This window comes from Metschnikowia bicuspidata (genome assembly GCF_001664035.1).
Source record: "Metschnikowia bicuspidata var. bicuspidata NRRL YB-4993 chromosome Unknown METBIscaffold_2, whole genome shotgun sequence".
Classification (NCBI taxonomy): Eukaryota; Fungi; Ascomycota; class Pichiomycetes; order Serinales; family Metschnikowiaceae; genus Metschnikowia; species Metschnikowia bicuspidata.
In genome coordinates this window covers 1,450,022-1,464,656 of record NW_017387732.1, presented here as the reverse complement: position 1 = coordinate 1,464,656, position 14,635 = coordinate 1,450,022, and the positions used below count along the sequence as shown (strand labels likewise).

General features: G+C 49.6%; 6 protein-coding genes across 6 annotated transcripts; 4 read left to right on the top strand and 2 right to left on the bottom strand.

Annotated features, from left to right (window-relative positions):
- Position 1: 1 nt before the first annotated feature.
- METBIDRAFT_31205 (uncharacterized protein) lies at positions 2–2,561 on the bottom strand. Its single transcript, XM_018855808.1, has one exon. It carries the CDS (start codon positions 2,397–2,399, stop codon positions 129–131), a length of 2,271 nt encoding a protein of 756 aa, XP_018712779.1. The 5' UTR covers positions 2,400–2,561; the 3' UTR covers positions 2–128.
- Positions 2,562–3,690: 1,129 nt separating this feature from the next.
- On the top strand, positions 3,691–4,995 carry METBIDRAFT_77732 (cysteine protease; the record flags this gene model as incomplete). Its single annotated transcript, XM_018858750.1, has 2 exons — positions 3,691–4,696; positions 4,820–4,995. 2 exons carry the CDS (start codon positions 3,691–3,693, stop codon positions 4,993–4,995), a joined length of 1,182 nt encoding a protein of 393 aa, XP_018712778.1.
- A 257-nt stretch (positions 4,996–5,252) lies between these two features.
- On the top strand, positions 5,253–5,930 carry SSU72 (RNA polymerase II subunit A C-terminal domain phosphatase; the record flags this gene model as incomplete). The annotated part of the gene is made up of 1 exon (XM_018853920.1): positions 5,253–5,930. One exon carries the CDS (start codon positions 5,253–5,255, stop codon positions 5,928–5,930), a length of 678 nt encoding a protein of 225 aa, XP_018712777.1.
- A 560-nt stretch (positions 5,931–6,490) lies between these two features.
- Positions 6,491–8,743, top strand: METBIDRAFT_40082 (ribonuclease P/MRP protein subunit; the record flags this gene model as incomplete). The annotated part of the gene is made up of 1 exon (XM_018857226.1): positions 6,491–8,743. The coding sequence occupies one exon, from the start codon at positions 6,491–6,493 to the stop codon at positions 8,741–8,743; it is 2,253 nt and encodes a 750-aa protein (XP_018712776.1).
- A 1,161-nt stretch (positions 8,744–9,904) lies between these two features.
- Positions 9,905–10,231, top strand: METBIDRAFT_40609 (uncharacterized protein; the record flags this gene model as incomplete). The annotated part of the gene is made up of 1 exon (XM_018857295.1): positions 9,905–10,231. The coding sequence occupies one exon, from the start codon at positions 9,905–9,907 to the stop codon at positions 10,229–10,231; it is 327 nt and encodes a 108-aa protein (XP_018712775.1).
- METBIDRAFT_31202 (mRNA-binding ubiquitin-specific protease) lies at positions 10,096–12,785 on the bottom strand. The gene has a single exon (XM_018855807.1). The coding sequence runs from the start codon at positions 12,761–12,763 to the stop codon at positions 10,352–10,354; it is 2,412 nt and encodes an 803-aa protein (XP_018712774.1). The 5' UTR covers positions 12,764–12,785; the 3' UTR covers positions 10,096–10,351.
- Between the last annotated feature and the right edge of the window lie 1,850 nt (positions 12,786–14,635).

The following is a 14,635-nucleotide window of genomic DNA, read 5'->3' as shown; positions in this document are numbered from 1 at the left end:
AAAAAGCGGTGAGCTGAACATCATTTTCAGCCTTTGTATTTATGTAAAGTTGATAAGCGAAGAGTCCAGTGGTCCTTTCTATATTCTTGTACACTCTATAATCTATTTCTGAAAAACATCATGTGCCTTCACTTAAGACCTGTCTTGGACCTCTTCACTGTAGCAGTGAGTGGTTCACTAATACCTTTGTTTCCGAGAGCACCCAAACCTTCTCCCTTATTCCAACCCAATTTTTCAAGAAGTTGCCGACCGATGTTATTCACCCCGATTTCTGGGGCCGTGCCGCCAACAATATCGCCCTCTCTCACTACTGTGTCACCCTTTGGTCCACGACGGTCTTTTTTACCATCAGTCTGTTCAATTTCCTCTTGAGTACGCGGCTTAACGTCAACTCTTTTGAAAACCGGCCGTTGTTTCATGATGTAACCAATCTGGTCGTATGCCGGTATATATCTGAAAGTCTTTTTGGTCTTTGCAACTTTCATGAACAAACTTAAGCCATTTCCCCCGCACCGAATGCACTTCATGTTGAAGTGCCCTGCGAGTTTGCTGATGGTCTTGTTTCCGTGGCCATCGAGTGGTGGAAAACTCATGGCCTCCCTGCTAGCGTCATGCAAAAAGGCCTCGAACTCCTCTCTGATTTCTTGTATGTGAAGCGAATAATCATATTTGGCCGTCAAGTCATGTTGCTCAATACCCTCCCTCTGGCGCTTCTCCTTCTTTCGAAGCTTTTTATCTCTTTTAGACTGTTTCTGGTACTGGAATTGCTCCATCAATGATTCCCTAAGCTCCAATTCCAAATGAGAGCCAAGTTCTAGCCTTTGTTTTTTCCCTTTACCCACCTTTTTCACAGTTTCCGTGGGTGCAGCATTGAAGTAGTTATTGACTTTCTTCTGATTTCTGGCAAAAGCAAGGATGTCTTCGAGACCTTCTTCATCTGAATTGAGTAGCTCGTCTGCAAAATCATCAGACGAAACGTATACGTTATAGTCGTCAAAATTCTGCACTTTGTCAATATCATGAGCGCCAAAAGTCTGCCCATTGTCATCATTTGGGTCATCAATGCTAAACTGCAAGCTTTTGCTATCATCTAGGTCCGCGAAATCTTCTGGGAGTTCTTCATCACTGAAACTATCATCGAAATCAATACCGCCCAATATCTGGGCCTTGCAATCCTCGAAAGCAGCCTCTTCATCTGTATCTTCCGACTCTTCCTCGAAGTAGCTATCCAGAGGTTCAGAGAAATTCAAAGATGTGCGATACTCCCCTTTGGAACCAGGAAGATTCGTGCTGATATTCCCGAATTCATCAGTCAGGGTCTTTAACATGACTTTACCTACGGTGATGTAAGGGTCGCGTTCGATCGCCAGAGTAGATTCGTTAGAATGAACTGTTGGTTTGGAAGGTACGCTTTTCGGATTGGTTCTTTTAAGAAGCGCTGCGGTGGGTTTCTTTGGAAAGGAATGCTTCTCAAAAAGTTCCTGGTCACCTGTTTCGTCGATGGTGAAGAACTCTTCTATAGCTGAATCAGACATCTTGAACGATGATTCACTACCCGAGACGATTTCAGCACGATCCTCGGTCAGAGCTGTATCCACTTTTGGAACAATAGACATGACTTCGTCTCTTGGCGACCCAGCCTCATATAGACCAGTTTGGTTCTCTATTGCGTACGCGTGTGTTTGTAGAAGAAGGTCAAGGTCTGGGTCATTTGCGGCTTCAGCTGAGCCGAGCTCTGCACTGTCTTTGGATTCGGCCATCAAAGATTTGCTCTCTTCGACGAACAACGAGTCGTCTTGATGTACATCAGTCTCTTGTTTCGAGATATCTGTGTCCGGGCCACAAGAAGGTTTAGTCTGTGTATCACCCGTGGATGGGGCTGTGAACAGTGGAGCTTCGGGAGCCGGTTTCAGGTCGGATCCAGTCTCTTTGCTTTGTAGAGCATTGCTTTCTGGCTGCACGTTTAGTTTCTGCATGTCTTGTGCAAGATCATCTTTTTGCCCATGTTTCTTGAGCAGTTCAATGAGATCCTTACTTGGATCATAGACGCTTGCGGCTTTGACGAACTCGACTCGGCGATACCGCAAGGGCTGGGCCATTGTTTCTGCCATATGCTTATCTGTATACTGAGCCTCATCCATCATTCGCCGATTCGGGCGTTTTGAGAGAGTATTCATGGATCTTCCCATTTCGGGAAGATAGCCGTCTGCGCCCAAATCCATGAGTTCGGGAACGTCGTGGTTGGCGAGTGCAGCCGACTTGTTCTTGTTGGCTCTTCTTTTCAGAGATTTGCTTAAATTGAAGCTGCGGAAACTGCCGCCGCCTCGTGCGCCGCCTCGGCTTCCACCTCCTCTGCCTCCACGGGAGCCTCCTCTAGAACGTCCACCTCTTTTTGGCATTTTTGTCGTGTCTGTTTGAATTCGAAGGAAGGTGAGTGGCACGAATTACGCGTGATGTATTGGGGCCTACATATGATTGCGACGATGAGCGCATGAGACACGTTGCGGTGCAAAGAATTATAGAAAGACCAATATCCGATGCACTTTTGATGACGAGGAATGATCGATTGGACAGGAATCTGAGGTGTGTCGAAGTATAGCAGCCTTTTATTCCTATTTAATTTTGATATTGAGTCGCCGGTTCCGACAATAAAATTGCCCGCCTGGCCTGGGTGGCGCGAGTGGCGCTGCGGAATTGGCCCATGCCATTATCAGGACCTGTCGCAAACAAGATAGGCCCAAAATGACCTATTGGCCCCAGCAGAGCGTGTCACTAAATAATAAAACAAGCAAGAGAAAAGTAAGTACAACAAAGAAAGGAACAAACTAAATAGAAACAATCTGTTAAAGGAAAAAAAAAACGTGATAAACAAGCAAAAAGAAATAAGTTCTGATGTTTTGGTGTCGGACCCAGCCAAGATCCCGACAGCCTGGACAACTAAGTCTTTGTCTATATAGGCCCCGGCGACGGGGGTCCAGAAAATGGACCCGCACTTTGGGCTCACTAGATAAGCCTAACGCGAGTGCTCACGGCCGCTCATATTGGCCACAACAATGGGCACAGCTTTCCAGAGCTATTCCACGCAAACAGCCGCTAAATTAAAAAAAGACTATCGACAACATCGAAAAGATCAAATATATCAGATGCGCCCTCACTAAGAAGGCCATGCTTGTTCACGATGTTTGTTTGCTTGCCATAGGTTGTTTTTTGCACCCTTCCTGATACCTCACAGGAGCCAGGCCCAGGGCTTATCCGCACACCGAGTCTCTACCCCACCAACTTCCTGCCCCACCAACTTGTGTTTCTGAATCTGCAATTGTTGCTTACACACAGCAAAAACACCAGATTCCACCACGAAAATTTATACAGCATTGCACACAACTGCGCTTCCAACAGTGTGTCTGAATTGAAGAGGCCGCCACAAGTGTATTGCCTTGTCTTGCTGCTCGAGGCTCCTGGACTGAGCAGAGTCCTTACTTTGGCAAAGGTCTTCTGCAAAATTGACAAGTTTGCTCTCTTTTCCTACTGAGCTTGGAGATTACGTCCCTATTTGGTGAATACCGTGTTCCTTGGTGCATATCGTTCCCTTTGGCGATCCTGCTTTTGGTGAACATTGGCCCCCATTGCCGACTGCTTTGCTACCTGAAGCATATCTCACTCTGGCCCAAATTTACCGTGTCTCTCCATATCATGAGCTCGGGTCCTACACTGCCCACAGAAAACTCGGTTTCGGCCTTAGAGGCGCAGATCCTCCAGCTCCAGACCTCGTTCAACCAGCTCTGGCAGAAACTCAAGACACCCGAGACCCCCACCCCGGCCCGGATTGTGATCTGGGGCACGCAGTATGGGGGAAGCACCTTGGGCTGCGAGCCTTTTACGGCTGCAATCCAATCCCGGATCTGGTTCACATATCGGTCCGGATTCGAGCCCATTTTGCGGGCCGAGGACGGGCCGGGTCCTCTCTCTTTTCTAGGATCCATGCTTTTCAACGCCATTCCCAACACAACGGTGGCCGGTGTTCTTGATAGCAACCACTTCACAACGGACGTTGGCTGGGGATGTATGATCCGCACGTCGCAGTCGCTTTTGGCCAACACGCTACAATCCGTAGCATTGGGCAGAGACTACTGCTACAAAGGCACCGACAGCAGGCTCGACGCCATCTTGTCACTTTTCGCAGACAATTACAACAGCCCGTTTTCCTTGCACAACTTTGTCCGTGCTGCGTCGGAGCTGCCTTTGCAAGTGAAGCCGGGCCAGTGGTTTGGACCCAGTGCAGCGTCCTTGTCCATCAAGCGATTGTGCGACCGGTGCATGCCGGGCGCTGTTCCAAAAATACACGTTATGATCAGCGAAAGCTGCGATTTGTACGACAGCGAAATCGAGGCCCATTTTGCCCGTGACCGCAGCGTCCTATTGGTGTTATTCCCAGTGCGCTTGGGAATCGAAAACGTCAACGCGTACTATCACCAGAGCCTTTTCCAGTTGCTTGCTTCGAAGCACTCCGTTGGGATTGCAGGGGGGAAGCCCTCCTCAAGTTATTACTTCTTCGGGTACCAGGACTCTGAGCTATTGTATTTGGACCCCCACAATCTACAAGCCGTCTCGCGCGACGGCTCCACGTATCACACCTCCAAATGCCGGTCGCTCCCCATTTCCGCTTTAGACCCGTCAATGTTGATCGGCCTATCTTTTCGTGACCTTGAGGATTATCGCGCTTTGCAGAACCTGTTGGCGAGCACCAACAAAATCGTGCATTTCCACAAGGAGCCCCAGCGACGCAAGTCGACGGAAGACGAAGACTATGTCAAAGTATCAGTTCCGGAGCTCGAGGGCGAACTTGTCGATGACTTTGTGAATGTTAGCGATCATTTTTCCGACACCGACAGTGGGCTAGTGGACGTGCAACGCGCAGCCGAGGGCCCAGAAACAGAGTCCTCAGTGGATGCCTCAATCAGCAAGTACGACTTGGTGGGACACACCGATGCTGCGTAATCGGGGTGGATCGAGACTCGGTCTGGAACTGGGTACATTTCGCCAAATCAATCGGAAGTTTACCGAGTCGTATATCTTGTAATTCAGTAGTGCGTGCACCGATATGACATGTAGGCGCAGGCCGGTGTTTCTAGACTACACCGTTCTACTCCACTACACCCGTGCCTGAACTAATAGAGAATTATCTGTTTCCGAAAAAGAAACAGATCCGTCACATACACCCGACCCAAAACTGACCCCGAGTCGCACATTGCACAATGGGCATAGATAGCATGAGAGTCTGCACGGTTTGTGCAGCTAACAACAACAGATCCATGGAGGCACATAAGCAGCTCAAAGATGCCGGCTATGATATAAGGTCTTTTGGAACCGGCTCTACAGTCAAGCTTCCGGGCCCGACGGTAGACCGCCCGAATGTGTATGAGTTTGGCACTCCCTATGAGAAAATATACCAGGACTTGATGTCTCAGGAGCATCGGAAGATGTACGAGGCACAAGGATTGATTTCCATGTTGGTCAGAAACAAAAGCGTCAAGACTGCGCCCGAAAAGTGGCATAACAACGCGGAAGCCGGGAAATTCGACATCGTCATCACGTGCGAAGAGCGGTGCTTTGACTCTGTGCTAGAAGACTTGATGAACCGCATGAACAGCAAGTCAGAAGATGCCGAAGAGCAAGATGTGAGACAGGTGGTGCATGTCATCAACATCGATATCAAGGATGACAACGATAATGCAAAGATCGGAGGCAAGGGTATCGTCAAATTAGTGAAGATGATCCATGAGTACAAGGCTCAGGAGAAGGAAAGAAGATTGAAAGAGGGCGACGAGGATAGCTATCCCGTTATTCTCGAGGACGAAATGATGAGTATTTTGACCGAGTGGCAGAAGGAGCATACGCACTTGCCCACGCTTTACAGTGTGTCGTATTATTGACGATATGGCCTTGGAGTTCCGCCCCAGGCTCGGCCACGAGCTCAAAGATATCATTTATGAGACCCCTAAAATATTGCACTGAAAGACAACATCCTCAAGTGTGTGGCCATCTGTCCAGCACTGCACCACCTTTAAGTCAGAACGGGTCTTCATTTGAATGGGTTGTCATCGTGGGGGCAAAGTGAATCCCGTACAGAGATGTCCAATTAAGTAACCTCTAGCATATGCCAGTTGTCTTTGAAGGTATAACCATCAGTTTCTACATATCGCCTACAAGCAAATAATCGCCCAATATACCGACCCGCTCTGCAGACGCTTGCCGATTCTGAAAATACGGAATATTTCCAGGAGATTTTACTTCTACTATTCCAACCCTTTTCAAATATATCCAGGCATTCCATTATGCATCTAATTTGCAGACGTGCTGCGCGCACTGCCGATTTAGTCCCAATGGAGCTGGTCGCGATGGCTTTCGTACATACGAACTTGACTTGGCTCGTGCCATCTACTTCGCCCGATACTCAACACGCCTCGGTTTGAAGAACCCGGCATTTTTGCAAATGGCCCCTCCAGCAAAACCGCCTCCAAATGGCAAAAAGACAAAGTTGTACAACAGCAGAACCATCCGCACTGAAACCGTGGATCCAAGCTATAAAAACGGTGTTCTCAATCTCCCCCAATTCATTGCCTCACGGGAGTACGAAATCAAGGCTTTTGAGCAGTCGCAGCTCAACACAAAAGCGGCTTCGGCAACTCGAGTGTTCCAAAGCTTACCACGTACTCTCCGTCGAAGAACAGCCTCTCATAATGTGAAGAGAATCCCGAAAAAACTACGGGCAAAGGGCTTGCGGGAGATGCAAAACACCACGAATGGCGTGCCGTCGAAAAAGCAACATTCAAGAGGCCGAGAGCTACACCGGTTGAAGTTGCAGAAGCGTCTTTTGAGACTAGCCTCCAAAATCAAGGACTCGCGTGGAGTTCCTTATTCTCAGGGTGCTACCGTCAGGGATAGAATCCAAAGTTTAAACAAGCAGCTTGACGAGTTGAAGAGAGCGAAACGGAACATTTTGAACAATGCGGTGGCTGCACTGGACCGGTGCTGTGTTGGCGCTTTGATGGCCAAACCGAGCGGAAATATCAAGTATGCCAATCGCCAGAAAACCTTCACTTGGATGCCGACACACGTGTGGCACGCCAAGCGGTTCCACATGACAAAGAGATGGGGTTTCCAAATTCCGTTTTCACCCAACCAAAAGTGCTTCCGCTCCACGAGTCGAGCTGCAAAGGAAAGCACACTAGCGTTCGAGTCATCTTACTACGGCGAGCTTATTGTCGAATGCGGCAATGAAAATGCGGTGCAGAAGTTCTTGAACTGCTTCACACGCTATGCTGGAAGTGTTCCCGCCTGGTTCCTTCAGGGAGAAAAGGCGTATAACGGCTGGATCTATCTCGATGAGCACAAGCTAGCACCAGGTGCCGTTTTAATTGATGCGTTGGCACATAAAGTTTTGGTGAGGCTTCATCCGAGTGTTTATGAGCAATTGTTTGCGGCTGTTGTGAGATGGGCCGACGGGCAATTCCCCGTTGTGGACTGTCGTTATGCCTTGGGAAGCATTGAGCTCCGAGGTCCTACAGCCTTAAACTCGTTGAGCAAAGTTTTGCATTTGGAAGCCGACGAAAAGGTGGCGGACAACTGGCGGGCTTATGCGCAATATAGAGACCCACGCTTGATACCCAAGGGCACATTGTTTTCATTCCACGTCAAAGATCCAAGATTCTGGAAAAACCCCGTGAATCCGCCTCCTACCCAAAAAGACGTGTCTGGCGTGCTTCTTAAAAAGGAGTTGGCCTCGGACCCGGAGGCTGTGAAAGCTCTCTTTAGTTCCGAGTCTCGAACATACTCCTACAAAGACATGTACTCCCTCAAGCAAATTGGAAAAGAGTTCTCGCGGCGTGATCCGTGCTCATCGCATATCCATGCGTCCAACAAATTTCCGATTTTAATCTTCAAGACGTCGCAAGAGGCCTGGTGCGTTTTGATGCCTTGGTTTTGGGTTCAGCCTGTGTGGAGCAAGTTGTCATCCGTAAGCGCCGTCCAGCCAGCAGGATTGCGTCAGGCCCACCAAGTAAACTTCGAGTATGACATCCCGACTTACCCTCAAGACTTTCCATTTCTTCCTGAAGGGTACAGAGAACATCTCATGGCTACCGCTGCCGAGAAAGCAGCAATAGAAAAGCTTCCATTGAGCAAGCAAGGACCCACGAAAACTACCGAAGGGTTCTTATCTATGGGGGCCGACTGGTACTTCCTACGCAAATGGATTTATGGTATGCACTTTGTGCAAGAGAAAAAAGAAGTGGATATGAAAGCTGCAGGTGAGTTTGACGAGCAAAAGAACCGGATTCTCAGAACACCCGATGACTTGGCACTTGTCATCGATTCCACTCGAAATGCTGATGAAGCCCGTATTCCCATCGTGGCCTTCAACAAACGGGATCCGGACCACGACAGATTCGCAAGGAGAAACTTCATCCCCAAGAAAAGTGACTTTTCACCATTGCCTATTGCGCAAGTCGCTCTCTCATTATCTAAAACAGGGTCAATAAAGGATAATGCAAGGATATATGAGCAAGTGCCTGACCCAGGACTCCAAAACTTGATCGGTTTTGTTACTAGCGGCGCCTTTAATTTTAATGTGGGACACCCAACTGCTATTGGCCTCGTAAGTGCGACCCATAAAGACGTCCGAAGCGTTCTAGTAAGAAACGTGGGCTGTACCAGTTTCTCAAAGGCCAACCTAAGCCTAGTATAAGAGACACATCTCTAGCTAGTACATAATCGGCAGCATATCGAACTGCTAATCCATTCGGGGCCTGGTCCACTTAAGTAGATAACTTCGAACGCAAGCATACAAATATCTTACCCTTTCCTACATGAGAAGTTGAAAGCAGCGTTCAACTCAGTGATTATTATAGCGCAGCGCACGCACATCAGCTACAACAAACTTTTGCACCCGCGCGCTGAACACGCGCGGCCCAATGGTAGGCACACGACGGCGTACTATATAAGCAAGTGAAGTTTTCGCACCTTACTTGTTTTCCTTTTTTTCTCATACTTACCTTGAGATGTTACAGGAGATCAAGTAGTCTTGTAACCGTGGGATTCTGTTTGCATAGCACAGAGCTGCAGGGTCCCATTGCCAACTTCTCCTCAACAGGCTGTGTTGGCCATTCCCAAAGAGGCCTCGTGCTTCTTCTGATTGGTTTGGCTCGGTGCAGTCTGGGAGACGTGTGGGTCTTTCAATTTTTGATTTCACACCTACACTGGTCTAGAATATTATTCAGTCCTTTTCCTTTTTAGTCTGACTGAGTCTGGCGATTCACTCAGAATAAAAGTTTGAGCTCTGAGGTTGCGTACCATGGGGTGACGAAGAATTGTGTGGTATCTGCAGCTATTATGACCCAGCGTCAGTTTGTTCAATAAGGAACGGAAAATTGTCTTACACCTCCACAAAGCCACGTATGCATCCGTAATGTTCCCTCTTCTACCATTGTACGTAAATATTACAACTAGAAGGTTTTACTGGGGCGATGGACGCATTATGTATATGGGCGTGCCCGCACTTATTATTCCCAACCGTATTCCAATCCCAATGATTGTCTACACTATGGACCTTCAAATATATGCGAGTGAAATTTTGACAAAAACTTTGATCAGTGAATCAGTCAAAAATGCGGAAACATACTGGGAGGCACCAAAGCACTGTGAAGAAAATAGAATACATTACACCGTGTTTTCGTGGCACGGTCCGCTGCCCCAATACTTTCGACTGAGTCCAGATTCCACACGGCTAGATTTCAAAACCGGGTCACATGATCTGGCCACGACCCGACCGCTACCTCGTCAAGCCGGTATAAAAACGCGGATACACCTCTGGGGTTGTTCTCTTGAAAACAACAGAGATTTAAGAAAGATGAAGGTCCCAAAGAAATTGGAATGGTTGGTCATAATCTATGACAAGCCAGTCAATAAAAGATTGGCCTTTCGCTCAGACCACCTTGCGAAAGTCCCCGAGAAAGTGAAGTGTGGGGTTATTTCCAGCTGTGGTCCCATATTCAAGGACGAGTCCAAGCTGGAGTTCATAGGCAGCAGCTTCACCATCCAAGCCGAGACCAAATCGGAAGTCTTGGAGTTTTTGAAACTGGACGTTTATGCCGAGAAAGGTGTCTGGGATTTCAGCAATGTGGTGATACACCCGTACCAACCCTTTTACAGAAGCGCAAAAGAATTACCGCAATGATCTTTTCATAGCTCTGAAACTGGTGGGTCGAAGCTGAGAGGCAAGAAGTAATTACAAGTTCTACTCTCCCGTCTCTAAATGTTTTGTTACTCTATTTCCATACTTTCATTAAGAGTGTCCTCAGGTGTCAGAGGCCTGCTTCCTTTGATAAATTAAAATGTAGGCACTCTTGTCAGTGGCCTCGGGCTTTTCCGTCACCGCATCAGCATTAATCGGCTCAACGGCAGTGTCATCAATTCGAAGCCATTTCTTGTCTCCGCGAAGCACGTCACATGTATAATGTCCTCCCTCTGCATTACGCCCGTGGTGGTAGATCACACCAGTCAACAGATAATTTCTGTTTTGCGTGTGCCGGGCAGCAGTAGATAATGACTCAAGAGGAATCGCCAAGTCAAGTCCATAGCTGATATTCTTCAACACTTTCTCGATTTTCCCAACACCGTGGAAATGAGACAACTCATTCACCGTTGGCTCCAAGCCATTACCAAGCAGTTGTTCTTGTTTCTGTTGAAACGAAAACCTCTTGAGTTGCAATGTAAGCACTTCTGGTAAATCCTCGATATACGTTTGTTTTTGCGCCACCACTTCTAGTCCGCCTTCAGTTTTGTAAGGGAGGTTTTCCACTTCATTCAATTTCCACAACGCATCTTCAATAGTTTGTACATCACACAGTGAAATATCCAACAGAATACATCTGTATGGGTCAACAGTAATGGAGTGCGATTCCTTAGACTTTGGAACGGTCAATACGCTGCGGAAACGTCCACCAAAGATGCTGGTGATTGGAGATGGCTCCACTTCAGAGACTCTCTTGCTGGAGACTTTACGACGGCCTCCCACTTCTGACCAGCCGTTTTCACTTTGCTCGTCTTGCGAACCCTCATGATCTTCAGCAGCATCATTCTCGACATGCTTCACTAGGCGAAGGGCGTTCTTCATTCTCGTCTTGAGGTCTTGAGCATGTGGGGCGTCAAGTTTCAGTCCGTACAAAGATATAAGTTGCTCCATTTGATCAGCAGTCACGGAAGCTTCTGCCGTCACAAAGTCCTCGTGGAGACCATCGAGCAAATAGACCAAGAACTCCTCCGCGTCTTCTTGCTGGCCCCATTTGAGATGCTGAAATTTGGGGTTTTCGACAAGTTTCATGTAGAGGCTCTCTGGGGAAAGCGGGCGCCCGACCACGATACCCTCGCTGTTGGTGGAGCTTCCGCCTGACTTGCTCGTGGCGGTAACGGTTGCAAAGTCGTTCACGAACTTAATGGTGGCATCAAGGACAGGGGTCGAAGACTTACCCAAGATACCGAGGGACTTTTCCTCGACAAGCCGAAGAGTCTTGTTGAACGGCGCACAATAGATCAAGCATTGAAGGACGGCATTCATATAGCAGATGTTACCGGTGTTGGTAAGACCTCGCGGTTTTAGTGTGTATGGTTCGTGAGCATTAAGATTGAATGCGGGGTCGTACAACATCGACATCACCAACAAGCCGAGGGATTGGCATCGGTCAGTCAGCGTGGGGGCCACAGAAACAGAAGGCGGGAGGGGCTTGGATGCGTATTGCCCATTCAGAGGCGTGTGGGCCTTGAGCTTGGCAGGTTTCTGCACTGCGGATTGGAGAAGTGAAGCCCAGTTAAGCGGGGGCTTGGAGGCGTTGGAGTCATTAGTTTCGTTATCGTTAGGTTTGCTGGGTCTTGGTGGGAGTCCAGCTCCGAGGGAAGTTTCGTACTCAGAGCCTTTGGTATGATCTATGATTTGGATCCTGCGTCTTATATCGACGAGGTAGTCCCTGTTGGGATCAGCTGCAACCAAGCTCTCTGTGTGGCGGGACCTGCTTTCAAGGAGCTGTTTGGTGGACTGATGTATGGCGTTTCTGCTCGATATTAGCTCGTCCCGGGTGATGTTGAGTAGAAGTGGGAGCACGTCCTTCAGAGAGCGATCTGGATGGCTCGCTTGTCCGGAAAAAGACAGTGTGGCAGGTAGTGTGGCAGGCAGTGTGGCAGGCAGCTCGACAGGCTGAGATGAAGCGACAGACGATGAAGCGGCAGGAGAAAAAGGGGCCGCAGATGATGGAGCCGCAGACGATGACGCGGCAGCAGGAGATGACACTTGTTTGAGGGCCGGCGCCGTGGGCGCGGGCATGCTGTCTTCGGGGCGGGACCCGCGGCCCTGTTTCGGCGAGCTGTGGCTAGGCGGCGGCGTCGGTCTCGGGCTCGTGGGCGCCGTGATGCTGGCGGACGTGGAAGTTGCAGAATCGTCAATGCGTGGGACCAGCTCCGAATTGTTCACGTCTGCGCCTCGCGGCTTGGCAGCGCCGCCCGAGTCCGGGGCCACGTTCGGCGAGGGTGTCGGCGACGCGTGCTTGGAATAGGGGTGATGCAGCCCCCCTTGGCCGTGGCTGCTCTGGTGGTGGCCGTTGTGGTGGTGGTTGTGGCTCTTGAAGTGCTTCTTGCGCCCGGGCACGTAGCCGCCCGCGCCAGTGGCCATGTTCACGGGCACGTACGCCTGTTGTGCCGGGAACTGGCCCGCGGGCATGGCGTAGTACTGGTAGGGCTGGTACATGGAGAAGTCCGGGTACGCCATGGCCACGGGGTAGTACTGCATGACCTGGCCGCCGTAGGGCATGAACTGCGGCTGCTGGGCAAAGTACTGCGGCTGCCGCGCCGGGTACACGGGCAGCAGGCCCGGCGGCTGGGCGTACTGCGGCATGTTCTGGTTGTATAGGTGTGGCGACGGCGTGGACGGGTTGAACGCCGGCACGTCGCCGCGGAAGCGGCGGGGCCCGGGCCCGAGCGAGGACAGGGCCGCGGCGGCCGTGGATGCGGGCGTGGCGGATGCGGGCGTGGTGGATGCGGGGGCCGGCAGGGCGGCGGGTTTTGGCCCGGCGGCGCGGTGCGCAGGGGCGGCGGCGGCCTGCTTGGCGGCTAGCGGGGTGTTTGTGGACATGGGTGGCTGTGGCGTTGTGTGCGGCTCAGCAAGTCATGCAACTGGGCGTGGGCGTGGCGTTGGCGGAGGCCCTGGCTGCTTGTGACTAGAAGAGGCGGGTTCTCCGAGCTGCTGGGGTCGGGAGGCGGGGGCAAAGGCTGCGCTGGCGGGGGCGGAGGGCGAAGCGGGCAACACGCGTGTTGAGGCAGGGGGCGGCCAGGCGGCGGGCTTGCGGTGCAAAGTGGGGCCCGGTAGGGAGGGTTGCCGAGGAGGGGAGAAACAAGAAGCGCCGGCAGACAGAAAAAACGGGGGAGGGACCAAAACTCGGGCGGCCGTGCGCGGGTGCAGGTTCTTGTTCGGCAGGGGGAAGGGCTTCGGCGGCTGCTCTCGAAGCTCGAGGGCGTGGGGCGGGGGTGTTGGGCAGGGTATGGAGGAACCTTGTGGGTACGAGCAACAGTTGGGGTGTCGACACTGCGTGTTGGGCATGGAGGATTCCGCGCGCCTAAGAAAAAAATTTTCAGCGTGCTCACACGAGACCGGGCCGTGGGCCTGGCGGCGCCCCGAGCCTCCAGGGCGAGCATGCGAGGGCGGCCCCAGCTGGCGCTGGCTGCGGCGCACCGTGGGCGGGGCGGCCCTGTCCATGTCCACGGCCCACAAACCACGAAGATGATGGAGACAATGATGACAATAGTAATGATGATCAAAGGGACAGTGGTGCTCGTTGCAATGATGATGATAAGACAATGATGATAAGACAACGATGATCTTAATAGTAACGACGATCAAAGTAACAATGATGATAATAGAACATGATGGTCATATGGTAATGATGGTCATATAGTAATGATGACCATAATAGAAATGACGATCATAATAAAAATGATGGTCATATAGTAATGGTGGCCATAATAGTAACGATGATCATATAGTAATGGTGGCCATAATAGTAACGATGATCATATAGTAATGGTGGCCATAATAAAAATGATGATCATATAGTAATGGTGGCCATAAAAGTAATGATGGTCATGTAGTAATGATGGACATATAGTAATGATGATCATAATAGAAATGACGATCATAATAAAAATGATGGTCATATAGTAATGGTGGTCATAATAAAAATGATGATCATAATAGTAATGGCGATCATAATAGTAAAGGTGGCCATAATAAAAATGATGGTCATAATAAAAATGATTGTCATAATAGTAATGATGGTCGTATAGTAATGGTGGCCATAATAAAAATGGCGATCATAATAAAAATAATGATCATATAGTAATGGTGGCCATAATAGTAATGATGGTCATATAGTAATGGTGGCCATAATAAAAATGATGATCATATAGTAATGGTGGCCATAATAAAAATGATGATCATATAGTAATGGTGGCCATAAAAGTAATGATGGTCATGTAGTAATGATGGTCATAATAAAAATAATGGTCATATAGTAATGGTGGTCATAATAAAAATGAT

Bases quoted from the DNA above. Each gene is read 5' to 3' on its own strand.
- METBIDRAFT_31205 (XM_018855808.1), bottom strand. From the start codon at position 2,399: ATGCCAAAAAGAGGTGGACGTTCTAGAGGAGGCTCCCGTGGAGGCAGA.
- METBIDRAFT_31202 (XM_018855807.1), bottom strand. From the start codon at position 12,763: ATGCCCGCGGGCCAGTTCCCGGCACAACAGGCGTACGTGCCCGTGAAC.